This window comes from Balaenoptera physalus (genome assembly GCF_965194825.1).
Source record: "Balaenoptera physalus genome assembly, chromosome: 11".
Classification (NCBI taxonomy): Eukaryota; Metazoa; Chordata; class Mammalia; order Artiodactyla; family Balaenopteridae; genus Balaenoptera; species Balaenoptera physalus.
This window is the reverse complement of record NC_138896.1, coordinates 109,538,194-109,552,263: the sequence shown is the minus strand read 5'-3', so window position 1 is coordinate 109,552,263 and position 14,070 is coordinate 109,538,194. Positions and strand designations below refer to the sequence as shown.

The window sequence follows — 14,070 nt, the reverse complement described above, 5'->3', positions numbered from 1 at the left end:
AACAGAGCCAAGCCCTCACCCACACCCCACTGCACTGACCCTTCCAGGACCCTCCACGGGTAGCCTGAGGCCAGCACTCTCCCAACTTTGATTGGTCGTGTAGACCAAGTCACCAGATTGGGTCTGCATGGAATGAGGTCACCAATGAGAGGACTGTCTCTCCTTCCAGGGGATTCACCTCCATCCCAGGAGCCACGCTTCAGATCAGGAAATATAGCCCTGACATTTAAGACCTTTCATTGTGGTACAAAAAAGGTCACCTACAAACTTGTGCTTCTTATTACAGTGGATTGGAAATTCTTATGCCATTACTTTCCCATGGAGCGTTGTACTTAAAGTCACAATTATGTAAATAATATTTCTGCTACTTGTGACAGTCTCTGGACTTCTGAGTGTAATTTGTATCTCTTTTAAGGTACTTGTCATGATGTCGCTATCTGTTTGTGTATATGGGCCTTTGCACCCCATTAATTTCTTTTTTTTTTAAAGATTTTTTTTGATGTGGACCATTTTTAAAGTCTTTATTGAATTTGTTACAATACTGATTCTGTTTTATGCCCTGATTTTTTGGCCGCGAGGCATGTGGGATCCTAGCTCCCCGACCAAGGATCGAACTCTCACCCCCGGCACTGGAAGGCAAAGTCCCAATCACTGGACCGCCAGGGAAGTCCCCACCCCATTAACTTCTTAACGGCAAGAAACATACCCCACTCATCTTTCTCAGCTCCTCATCACGAGCATGCTGCCTTGCGTGTAACAGGTAATCAGGGAATATCTATTGAATGAACTGTGTCACTCAAAAATGGAAGACGCATCACGCATTTGTGTTTGGGGCTTCCCTCTGACCCCCAAACCTGAAATTTACCAAAGATTGGCCCTGCTCTAATGGGGAAAAATTCCTGCCACTTAAGAAAAGAGGGAGAAGGACTTCCCTGGCGGTCCAGTGGTTAGGACTCTGCGCTTCCACTGCAGGGGGCCTGGGTTCGACCCCTGGTTGGGGAACTATGATCCCGCATGCCGTGCGGAGTGGCCAAAAATAAAAAATAAAATAAAATAAACAAGAAGAGGAGAGACAGGCTGGCAATGATGGGGATGGAAAGGATGTTTGCCTCTTTAGCCAGGTCTGTGGAATCATAACGAACAGGAAGGCAGATGTCAGAACCAGGTCACCCTCACATTCAAACCGGAAATTCTTCCTCTAAAGGGAGGGTCATTGTGTGAGCCAGTGTTGGATGTTGTAGGTTATAAAGCCTGTGCTGGAATCAGCCTCATGGGTGAGCACAAACAGATAGAACACTATGGATAAAACGAGATTAGCCTTGGCTATGGAGTGCACAGTAGACATTACCATTGCTTACAAATTATCTCAGAAGAAGCACCAGGCAAGAGGAGCACACCAAGGTCCATGAGCCTGAGATACAGACCCTGCAGAAAGGGGGCACTGCCCACGGGGACGTCTCAGCTCTGGTCACCTCCTTTCTGTGTCACCCTCTGCAGGTGGAATCGGCTGCACAGGTCGAGACAAGGGTCAGGTTCGAAAGTGCCTTGACGTGGTGGAGATCTACAACCCGGACGGGGACTTCTGGAGGGAGGGCCCACCCATGCCCAGCCCCCTGCTCTCACTTCGCACCAATTCTACCAATGCAGGAGCCGTGGACGGGAAGCTGTACGTCTGCGGGGGCTTCCACGGAGCAGGTACTGGTCGAGTTTTAAATGTTTTGTAACCTCCTTTGATGTCGATTTTGACCTCCCTTAACTGACCCAACGAACAATCCTAAGAGCAGGGTGGGCACTGGCAGAAGCAGTGACCTTGAGCGACTCACCAACCTCTGACCTTGGGTTTTCACGTCTACAAAGTGGGGCTACTCCCTCCACGGGCTGTCATAAGAATTAAGTGAGATCTGGTCTGTAATGTGTCTGGCACACAGCAGACACACAATAAATATGAGTTGAACACGACAAGAGGAGAAATGAGGGAGGGAAGGCTAATGCCAGATTGTAGGACTAAAGGAGAGATTTAAAAATATGAAGAGGGACTTCCCTGGTGGGGCAGTGATAAGACTCTGTGCTCCCAATGCCGGGGGCCCAGGTTCAATCCCTGGTCGGGGAACTAGATTCCACATGCTTGCTGCAACTGAGAGTTTGCATGCCGCAAGTAAGGAGCCCACATGCTGCAACTAAGGAGCCCGCCTGCCGCATCTAAGACCTGGGGTAACCAAAATAAATAAATAAATTTTTTTTTTAAATAAATAAAAATATAAAGAACACAGGGAAATAGGGGAATGACCAGAAACGCGGGGGGTTAGCTCTGCATTTATTGATCTTTACTGAAATCCTGCCCTCGGAAAACTCTCTTACTCCCCATTACTGACACGAGAAATAAATTGCTTGAAAGCCTTTCTAAGATAATACCTAATCTATGTGTTTATTACCAAACTCAGCTTCCACATATCTAATTGCTACCATCATTGCAATCTACAGTACGGATTTATAGTTTTTTAAAGTAACGGAGATTTTTATTCTTTATTTTATTTTTTTTAATATTTGTTTATTTATTTGTTTATTTTGGTTGGCTGTGCCGGGTCTTAGTTGTGGCACACGGGATCTTGTAGTCGAGGCATGCGGGCTGTTGGTGGTGGCATGCAGAATCGAGTTCCCCAACCAGGGATTGAACTGGGGCTCCCTGCCCTGGGAGCACGGAGTCTTACCCACTGGACCACCAGGGAAGTCCAGGGAGATTTTTAAATATGCACAAATTTAATAAGTAACTGTCTCCAAAGTTTGATTAGTTGCATCAGTAAGTAAGGCAGAATGCAGTTACAGTAAAAATGACTAACAGTTTAATTCTAACCTTCCTAATAGAAGTACTAGGCCAGGACATATCCAGGAAAAACATACCCCAGGAGTACTTACAATTTTGGAAGCATGCCCAATTAAAATACAGCTGTCCCTGCAGCAAAACCAAGCCTGCTATACACCTCCCTTCATTTTTAAAGCACATAATTATATGTAAGTTAAAGAATAAAGTTTTCCTTAGAAATTAAAAGAGACTTAGGAGGTATTTGAACCAAATACAATGAGTGGACCTTATTTGGCTCTTGATTCAAACAAATCTTCTGGAGAAAGATATTTTTCAGGTAATCTGGGAAATCTGAGTGTGGACTGGAGTATTAGATGATATTAAGGATGGTTAATTTTGTCAGGTCACAATAATAATGGCACTGTAGTTTTATATGAAAGAGGAAGAAAAAGGAAAAACGTTATGAACGATGAGAGACTGTGTAGAAGTTTTCATGGATGAAAATGATATGCTGTCTGGAACTTGTGTTAATCTACTCCAGCAAATATTTTTTAAAAAGTGAATGGGGATGGGGGGCAAGAATAGATTTTACAACGTTGGAAAAATGTTGATCATTGTGAAAGCTGGATAATGGCTACAGGGGCTTTCTTTACTAGATTTTTTTTTTCTTTCCGTGCCACTCAGCTTGTGGGATCTTAGTTCCCTGACCAGGGATCGAATCCCAGGCCCTTGGCAGTGAAAGCGTGGAGCGCTAACCACTGGACTGACAGGGAATTCCCTATTTACTGGTTTTTGTATTCTTGAAAGTCCCCATGATAAGAAGCTTCAATTTTTCTTTCTCTATTTGTTCTTCAGAGAACTTTCCAAAACTTTTTTTTTTAACGGTTCTAATATCTTTTATATTACACATCACATGCTTGTGTAAAGGTAGTAACCTGTCACAGTAGCAGGAAACCTGGCAGGGCATGGAGATCTTGTAAAGACCCTTGTTGGAGCCCTGTGAGTGAGGAGGCCTTGGAGGAGACAGGAGAGCGCCCAGGTGCTGAACCACTCGCCCCCCCCCCCCCCCACTCCACCCCGACTCACCAGGGTCCTGCTCTCCATCCCCTGGCTGCAGGCTTTCTCTTGACCAGAAGAGAAGGGCAGAGAATACCGAGGGCGAGGGCGGCCTCAGGACCTCCAGAGCAGTGGAGGGTAATTACTGTCTAAGGATCTAGAAGATACTCTCTTTTGTCTTGTTTCCTTGTCTTATCTTCCTTTGTATAATACTGAGTTAGAGAATTGATATCCCCAGTTTTTCAAGAATGTCTGAACTCACGCTCTGAGCCAATGTCTTTTCTTGGAACTCTAATGGACTAATAATGCTTCCAGCCAGAGGGAAAGGGATTTACTATGCGAGCTCTCAAAGTCCCTTTTAATTATTTGGTTTTAAGATGGAAGATTGTCCGGGATTAGCTGAGTGAGGTGTCAATGGGGTTTTACGGAAAACAGAACAATTGCATAATAGCGTGCCCATTACGAACTAGAGATCTCACCATCAGACCTAAAAACAGGCACTGAATTTTCTCTCCTTGTGTGACACAAACCTACTCATCCCATTTATTTACTCAAAAAACCACAGTCAAGAAAGTACTCTTTTAATCTGTTTAGTTAATTCCATAAAAATGTATTGAAACAAACTGTTTAGGCACTTGGGCTACAATTTTGAGACACTCAACGGTTGATGGGACAGATAGACACCAAAACACGTAATAAACATAGTAATTGGATATTGGTTAAAATAGTAGGTTGAACACCTTGATTTTCTCCCACGTCCCACGAAAATGACAGTAAATGGAATGAACACAGCCAGACAAAGAGAAGAGGAGAGAAGGCAACAGCAACACAGTTTTGGAAGCAGGAAAGCAGATGGATGAGTAACTGCCCAGACATGAGACAGTTCAGTGCTAACCTGGCAACAGGAAAGGAAGCACGAACCACAGAACCCCAGGGAGTCTTGGGGGTGGACGACAAGTCTGGAAGAGGGAAGGAGGGTGACGCTGAAAACACGAGGACAGCGGCAAAACAGGAAGACCCCCATCTCCCGCCCCTCCCTCGACCCTGAGATAAAGCCCCTCCTGCACCCCAACAAAGACCGAAGTTAAGGATGGGGGTGGGGCAGGCAATCAGTACCAACAACAGGGAGCTGAAGAGAACAGCTACATACTGAATCTTGAGATCATCAGCTTTCTTCCTTTTCTGGCTCCCAGACGTGGGCAGCCATAACCTCCAGGCAGGAGACTGGAAGATTCTTCTTTGGGGATCTGACCAGCCCCAAAATAAGGCAAAGCCAAATCACCCCATAGAGAACCTCACAGAAAAGGCTTCCGTGGTATCCCTCTCTTAAGGATGAGCAAACAGCTGGGGCTCATCAGACCTTTGAGGAAAGCATGTACAGAAAAGACAGAAATCAAAACATAAAGAAGAAAAGCACCTGGAGGAAACAGGCTGTGCCAGGAGGAGAAGCGTCCTCGGAGAGACGAAAGAAAACGTCTGTCAGCGCAACAGGAAAAGGATACTTAAAAGAGTTCTTGGAGGTTACAAATATGATAGCAGAAATTATATATACAATAGAAAACTTGGAGTGTAGAGTGGAAGAAACTTCTCAGGAAGCAGAGCAAAAAGCAATTAGATAGAAAAAGAGAGAAAGAGAAAGTAAGTCCATGAGGTCCAACGGTTGAATAGGAGTTTCAGTGAAAAATAAATAGAGAAAATGGAGGGACAAAACATCTATGAAATAAATTAGGAAAATCTCCCAGAACTAAAGGTACCAGTTGAAAGGAAACACCTCATCCCCAGCAGCGTGGAAGAAAACGGACACGAAGTAAAGCACACCCCTGCAAGGTCACCGAACGCCGGGGACAAATGAGGATCCTGCAGAGCTGCGGAGAGAAAGGACCACCTCGTAGGAAGCGTCAGGAATGAGAACGGCGGCACACTTAGGAAACGTGACACCGGAAGCGGGAAGAAAATTAAGCTGAGGCCGTCAAAACCCTAGAGGGAAGTTATCTTCTGCCTACACTTCTGTACCTGCTGCACCTCTAAGTGTGGGAGCGGGTTTTCAGACATGCAATGTTCCCAAAATTTATCCCCTGTGCTCCCTTCTGTTAGGTTTTGCTTCACCAAACACGAACACCTAAGCCAAGTACTAGTGGACAGGGGGCCAGGAGACAGGATTAAACACAGTGGAGGGAAGGATGTTGAGGGGAGATCCAGGGATCACAGCTTGTACAGTGGCCTGAACAGCCAGTTCAGAAGGCAGCTGGTCAAAGGCTCTGGCGGGGGGGGGGGGGGACTTCCAGAAGAGAAAACTGATCAAACCTTAATGTTCTGCAAGATTTAGACACTTGGAGAAGAGCAATGAAAACTAACAAAAATAAAACAATTGACTTGAGAGGAAACAAGCAGTTGTGCAGGAAAGGATTGTGCCACCCGTTCATGTGTGAATAGCATTGATAACAATCACATCTAATCATGTCAGTGGTAAACATGGAGCCTCAACTGTTCGGGGGAGTGGGGCAGACACAGTGGGGATGTGGAAGAAAGCTGAAACCACATTTTCTACAGTGGAAGTCAGGAGTGCATGGCTTCATCTGAGAAATCTAGAAGTTGCAATAGGGACTTCCCTCATGGTCCAGTGGACGCGGGTTCGATCCCTGGTCGGGGAACTAAGATCCTATGGGCCACGGGGCAACTAAGCCCACGTGCCACAACTGCTGAGCTCAAGCGCCTCAACTACAGAGAAGCCCGCGTGCCGCAAACTAAAGATTCCGCGTGCCTCAGTGAAGATCCCGCGTGCCGCAAACTAAAGATTCCGCGTGCCTCAGTGAAGATCCCGTGTGCCGCAACTAAGACCCGACACAGCCAAAAAAATAATAATAATAAAAGTAAAGAAAATAAATTTTTTTTTTAAAAAGAAGTTGCAATAGTATAAAATATGTTATTTATAGATGACAGTGTTCAGTGCCAGAAGAACCAGCCAGGTTGAAAGGCAGAAAATGGGGAGGTGGGTAGGAGACAACCATTTTTAAGGCCTGAACCTTGTTAAGCTGTTTGGCTCTTTAAATCGTGCGCGTGTATAACTGATAAAACAAAAGCAAATTTGAGATACATAAATAGAGTACATGTAAGAGAGGAACAACAAGGGGAGTATTAAGGAAAATATTAGCAGGTGAGCCTGCTGGGAGGTAATCCTCTGTGGGTCTCATGCATCTCTGAGCATCTGGGAGCAGAGACACTGCCTGCCTTTGTTCCGGACGACCCTTTCAAGCGTGTCTGTACAGCAGACAACCTCAGAAGAGAGAGACAGTGTCTCCCTCCACCGCAAGGGCCATTATAAAAGCTTCCGGTTCCTAAGCTTAGGGCTCCCCTCCTACAAGGCAGTCCATTGATTGTACAGGTGTCGCCTGACACTCTCCATGCTGCCCTGTGGGATGTGCGGCTCAAATAACTGTACTTTTAAAATGCAGACACGCTGGCTGCTGCTGTTGCTACGAGTGACCCTGTCCTTCCTCTATGACAGGAGTTTCGTGTTGTAAAGTCTAAGACTCTTCACAGTTCTTCACAGAACTGTTGAGTTCTTTGACTCAGCAGAGGAAAGACAGAATCAAAAACTCTGTTCTCGACCCCCAGCACAGAGTGAGGAAGCCAACATTATGTTTCCAAAAGATCAGAGCTCATAACACCAACTCTTCACACACTTACAGAATATAGAAGAGGAGGGAACATTTCCCAACTCTTTCTATGAAGCCAGAATTTCCCTGATACCAAAACTGGACAAAGACATGCCAGAAAACTACGGGCCAATATCCCTTATGAATACGGTTGCAAAAATGCTCAGTAAAATACTAGCAAGCTGAATGTAGCAACATACAGAAAGAATTATGCATTCTAACCAAGCAGGCTTTATGCCAGGAATGAAAAGTTGGTTCACCGTACAAAAATTAATCAGTGTAATACACCGTATTAGGCAGACCTGCTCTAAAAAAAGAAAGTTACAGAAAATTCTTCAAATGAAAGGCAAATGGTATCACTGAGAAACTTGGAACCTCAGGAATCCAAGAAGACAAAGAGAAATAGTGAATACCCGGGTAAATATAATGGACGTTTTTCTCCTCTTCAATTCTTTAGCACATGAATGGCAGTCGACAGCAAAAATTTTAACACTGTCTGATAGTGTTCTCAGTGTGGGTTAGTGTTACACAGAGAGGGCTGTCTCCCTTGTGGTGACAATTAAACGTAATGGGGTAGGTAGGTTAAGGGACTAGATGGGAGTGAGGGGGGTTCCTGCACCCACTTGAAGTGATGAAGTATCAGTGAAATAGTCTGTTAAAAGTTACTGTACTCCTGGGCTTCCCTGGTGGAGCAGTCATTAAGAATCCGCCTGCCAATGCAGGGGACACAGGTTTGAGCCCTGGTCCAGGAAGATCCCACATGCCGCGGAGCAACTAAGCCCGTGTGCCACAACTACCGAACCTGCGCTCTAGAGCCCGCAAGCCACAGCTACTGAGCCCACGTGTCACAACTACTGAAGCCCGCGTGCCTAGAGCCCGTGCTCCGCAACAAGACAAGCCACCGCAATGAGAAGCCCACGCACCGCAACAAAGAGTAGCCCCCGCTCGCCATAACTAGAGAAAGCCCGTGCACAGCAACGGAGACCCAATGCAGCCAAAAATAAATAAACAAATATATTTTTTTTAAAAAGTTACTGTAATCCTTAGAACAACTACCAAAAAACAAACTATACAAAGAAGTATGCTTAAAAATTCAAGATAAATTAAAATGGGATATTTAAAATAGTCACGTAATCCAAAAAGAAGAAGGAAAGGGGAAACAGAGGAGCAAAACATAAAAGAAATAATAAAACAGTGGACCTGAATCCCAGTGTGTTGATATTTACATGAAATACAGTGGTCTTTTTTTAATATATAAATTTATTTATTTATTTATTTATTTTTGGCTGTGTTGGGTCTTCGTTGCTGTGTGCGGGTTTTCTCTAGTTGTGGTGAGTGAGGGCTACTCTTTGTTGCGGTGCATGGTCTTCTCATTGTGGTGGCTTCTCTTGTTGCGTAGCGCAGGCTCTAGGTGCACAGGCTTCAGTAGTTGTGGCTCGCAGGCTTCAGTAGTTGTGGCTCGTGGGCTCTAGAGTGCAGGCTCAGTAGTTGTGGCACACGGGCTTACCTGCTCCATGGCATGTGGGATCTGCCCGGACCAGGGCTCGAACCCGTGTCCCCTGCATTGGCAGGCGGATTCTTAACCACTGCGCCACCAGAAAGTCCCAATACAGTGGTCTTTATCAAATCATTTCACCTCACAGACCTTCCACTTACTTAATCTCATTTTTTTAAGTATTTTTCTTAAGAAAAAGAAAATAAAAAACTAATTTTCTTGAAAGCACCATTTCCTGTTTGAACTCCTGTGTATCTTGAAGGGTAAAACACATTCTATGTTTCTTATAAATAAGCCCAGGGAATTCCCTGGTGGTCTAGTATTTAAGACCCCACGTTCCCAGTGCAGGGGGCAGGGGTTCGATCCCTGTTCAGGGAACTAAGATCCCGCGCAATGCACGGCGCAGCCAAAGGAAAAAAAAAAAGGCCCAGAATACTCAGAAGTTTGTTTATAGTCATTACTTGGGATGCCAATTACCCCTTGATCAAAAGTGGTTTTGTACATCCATTCCTTCAATCGGTGGAAAATATAAAATCTCTGATTAACTAATTGAATTTCAAGACAGCGGAAGACTGTTTCTGTGCCACGTGATTTTACAGTACGCTGATGTACCGCAGCGGGCGGCAAAGGACTCCCCCCCATCCCAACCTCGTTTGCAGAGGCAACTGCACGTCCTCAGACGGTCGTGTGGCTTTGGTTCTGGTTTTGCCCAAACCGGGTCCCTCCTCTAAGAGGTGCTCACTGCGGTCGTGCCTTGGTGACACTCATCACCCTCTCCTTCCTGCTTGAGTCGGGGGCAGCTATATCACCCTTTTTGCTGACCGTTGGCTCCACCTCACTAGAGAGGGTAGGTAACACCCCCGCCTGAGGACAAGCCCACCAGCTGGACAGGCCAGGTCAGCCTGCGCTCAGTAACCCATTTTATGATTTATGATTGACTCACATACCTATTCATTCAAAATGCAATGGAACTTGAGATGGCTTATAGAGAGGCACACAATAAGATAGAAATTAAAATAAATCAGGGGGCTTCCCTGGTGGCGCAGTGGTTAAGAATTTGCCTGCCAATTCAAGGGACACAGGTTCGAGCCCTGGTCCCGGAAGATCCCACATGCCGTGGAGCAACTAAGCCCGTGCGCCACAACTACTGAGCCTGTGCTCTAGAGCCCACGAGCCACAACTACTGAGCCCACGTGCCACAACTACTGAAGCCTGCGAGCCTAGAGCCCGTGTTCCACAACAAGAGAAGCCATGACAATGAGAAGCCTGCACACCGCAACGAAGAGTAGCCCCCACTCGCCACAACTAGAGAAAGCCAGTGTGCAGCAACGAAGACCCAATGCAGCCAAAAAAAAAATCAGGAAATGGGATGAAGGGAAAATAAAGACATATACACACCACTATATATAAAACAGATAAACAACAAGGACCTACTGTACAGCACAGGGAACTCTACTCAGTACTCTATAATGACCTATATGGGAAAAGAATTTAAAAAAGAGTGGATGTATGTGTGTGTATAACTGATTCAGTTTGCTGCGCACCTGAAACTAACACAACATTGTAAATCAACTATACTCCAATATAAAATAAAAATGTTTTTAAAGAGGAAAAAAAAGCAAGCCAGATGGGGGTAAAGTCGCCCGCGCTCTCGTGCACTGGCTGTACGAGGACCACCAGTTCATCTCTGGTCCCTCTAGAGGCCAGGGTTGAAAGGCCCACACGCCCAGCTATGATTGGCAGTGTCCTCAGAGGGGAACAAAGCACTGCTAGAGGGGCACAGCTTTTAAACGTGCAGAATTTCTCCCCGTAGCCTCATATAGGGCACGGGGAAATGTCCTCAGTAATATTTCTGTAATAAATAAAATGCAAGTCAGCATTTCACCAAAGAGCACGTCAGAAAAAAAAAAAACCTCTATAAGGGACTAAAAAATATCCCACGCTTTCAGTTTTCTGACAGTCTCACTGAATTGAACAATGAGATCTAGACTAAGGTGGTGCTTCTCAAGTTTGTCCACTGGAGTATCTCCAATAACAGGGAGCAGCCCTAAGGCACGTGGGGCTACAGCTGAGGCGTCTGCCACACCCATGGCATGCCTTTGGCATTCTCATCTTCAAACGCTCACGCGAATTCTTTCTTTGCTTCATATAAAATAACGTTTTCAACTGCTGACCCCTGGAGGTGGCTGGCCTCAGGGAGAGTTTCCTGACTCCTCGAGTGAGTAAGATGCTGCTGCATTAAGTGTCTGTTTTTGGAGAATTAACTGAACTGAAACGAGCTGACACTGAGTTCAGCCACCGGTTTCTTTTTTTTTTAATTTAATTTAATTTAATTTAATTAATTAATTAATTTATTTATTTATTTATTTATGGCTGTGTTGGGTCTTCGTTTCTGTGCGAGGGCTTTCTCTAGTTGCGGCAAGCGGGGGCCACTCTTCATCGCGGTGCGCGGGCCTCTCACTGTCGCGACCTCTTTTGTTGCGGAGCACAGGCTCCAGACGCGCAGGCTCAGTAATTGTGGCTCACAGGCCTAGTTGCTCCACGGCATGTGGGATCTTCCCAGAGCAGGGCTCGAACCTGTGTCCCCTGCATTGGCAGCCAGATTCTCAACCACTGCGCCACCAGGGAAGCCCACCGGTTTCTTCTTCCTTGTGAGAGGACAGCGTTTCAGGAGCCCAGGCTCACACACATGGGTAGGTACACAGCTCGCTCTCTGAGCTCCGTTAGGGTGGGAGCTTAGGAGACCACCGGGCTGGCCCACCGCGGTGAGTGCCCTGTCAGGCGGTCCTGGCGGGAGCCCGGACCCCCAGGGTGCCTTCTTCCTGAGTCCCCAGCCACACCCAAGTCTGGTACGACTCAGTACACTCTCCCCGTCCCAGTCAAGAAAGCTCACTCATTACCTTCTTTACTTCTTTGGCACTAATGCGGTAATTTTCATTCCATGTAAACTAGAGATTTCTAGGAAAGACGGTAATACGCATACATCGTTTAAAAAAATACGTCTCCCCAATAAACATTGAAATGAGCGAAAGGAAGCAAAATTAACGAAGAAAACTCTGTCTACTCTAAAATTTTACAAGCCCCAGCCTGCATTAATTTGAATAAAGACATTGCAAGTCTTCATCCAGCTAAACCAAAACAAAACGAAACAGAAACCCAGGTGTGTGAGTGGTAAAACACAGTTCCAAGACACTGGCAGTAAAGGAGTCAGAGAAGGCTCCTCCATCTCAACAGGAGGACGGGCAGGAAGAGGAAACGGTCGTCCTGGACGTCTGCCCCTCGATGGGCAGCCCCAGGGTCAGACCCGTCAGCCTCTCACCGCCAGGGCTCTGGGGGGAATGGTGGTTTCCAGCACTGACGCCTGCCAGCAGCCGCAGCGAGAAGGCCAGTGGCGGCCCCCAGCCTGACTGGGCCACCCACACCCCTCTCAGCTGCCCTCAAGCTGCCAAGCTACGTTCCGTCCAGTAAATCCCCACTTTGCTAAAGTCGGACAAACTTCGTGCCTGCTGGTGCCGCCAGGAACTCTAACGGACTCAACAAGCATGATTCCTTTTGCACTTAACGACACAACTCAGAGACATATAAAACAGAAACTACACAAACCACAAGATAAATGGATAAATCCTCAAGAACTGCATGGACTTTGAGACACCTGTCTCAGCAAGTCACAGACCCAAAAGATTTTTTTTAAAAAAACTAAAGGGAAAAAAGATTTTGAGCTTCGTGTCTACGTAAGTTTTAAATTTAAGCTAATTACAATTAAATAAAAGTTAAAAATCAGCTCCTCAGTCTCACACTTCAAATGTGTCTAGTGGTTTCCGTATTGGACACTGCAGATTACAGAACATTTCCTTTATCACAGAGTTGTACTGGACGGAGCTGATATCAAGAAGATGTGATATAAATATATTTATATTCCATGGAATATTATTCAGCATAAAAAAGAAGGAAATCCTGCCACTTGCCACACAAGGATGAACCTGGAGGACATTATTCTAAGTGAGATAATCCAGACACAGAAAAACAAGTACCACATGATCTCACTTGCATGTGGAATCCACAATAATCAAACTCACAGAAGCAGAGAGTAGAAATGGTGATTGCCAGGGACTTGGGGGAGGGGGAAATGGGGAGATATTGGTCAAAAGCTACAGACCTCCTGTTATAAGATGAAGACGTTCTGGGGATCTAATATATGGCTGGTGACTCTAGTTAATACAGGGAATTCCCTGGCGGTCCAGTGGTTAAGACTCGGTGCTTTCACTGCCGTGGCCCAGGTTCAGTCTCTAGTCAGGGAACTAAGATCCTGCAAGCCGCCCAACGCAGCCAAAACAAAAACAAAAAAAATACTGTATTGTATACCTGAAATTTGCTAAGTGTTCTCAACACATACACACACACATACACACACACGTAACCATGCGGGGTGATGGGTGTGTGAATTAGCTTGATTGTGGTGATGGTTTCACAGCGTGTGCACATCTCAATCATCACATCGTGTACCTTAAATGTATACAATTTTTATTTGTCAATTGTGCCCCAATAGAGCTGGAAAAAGTAAATACTCACTTCCATACCTAATTTTGTAACATTTTCCTTAAAGAGGGCCTCCCAAGTCATATAAGCTTTGGGTCCCACAGAGCCTGTCTCCTCCCACCTCATCAACAAGCTTCAGGAAACACAGTCCCACTACGTCCTTCTTCATTCGAAAGGGCTCAGTGGTCTCCAGCACAGGCTTTGAGGATCGCAGATCTGGGTGGGAATTCCGGCTCTGCCACCTCTAACCATGTGCCTGTAGGCAGGTCCTCTGAGTCTTAACCCTTAGTCTGAAAACAGGGGTAAACGGGGGCTTGCCCCACAGGGTGACGTGACACAACATCTCAGTGCAGCCGGCTCACAGTGAGCACAGCACACGCAGCCCACTGTAAGCACACACTGAGTGTCAGCTACGACTATTTTCTGGTGTTTTTGCAGTGAAGATTCATTCAGGATATGCAGGTGAAAAAGGGCATTTTCAGACAAACAAAAGCTGAAGGAGTTTGCCGTAAGAAGACATCCCCTAC

The 14,070-nt window shown here is 45.8% G+C and overlaps 1 protein-coding gene across 6 annotated transcripts in view; it reads left to right on the top strand.

The window, feature by feature from the left end:
• KBTBD12 (kelch repeat and BTB domain containing 12) overlaps positions 1-14,070 on the top strand; it is a 56,849-nt gene that overhangs the window by 37,588 nt on the left and 5,191 nt on the right. For all 6 annotated transcript variants that reach the window (XM_082413967.1, XM_082413972.1, XM_082413968.1 and 3 more), the window contains one exon: positions 1,498-1,695. In XM_082413967.1, coding sequence (XP_082270093.1) covers positions 1,498-1,695 — 198 coding nt within the window. The remainder of the gene's footprint in view (positions 1-1,497; positions 1,696-14,070) is intronic.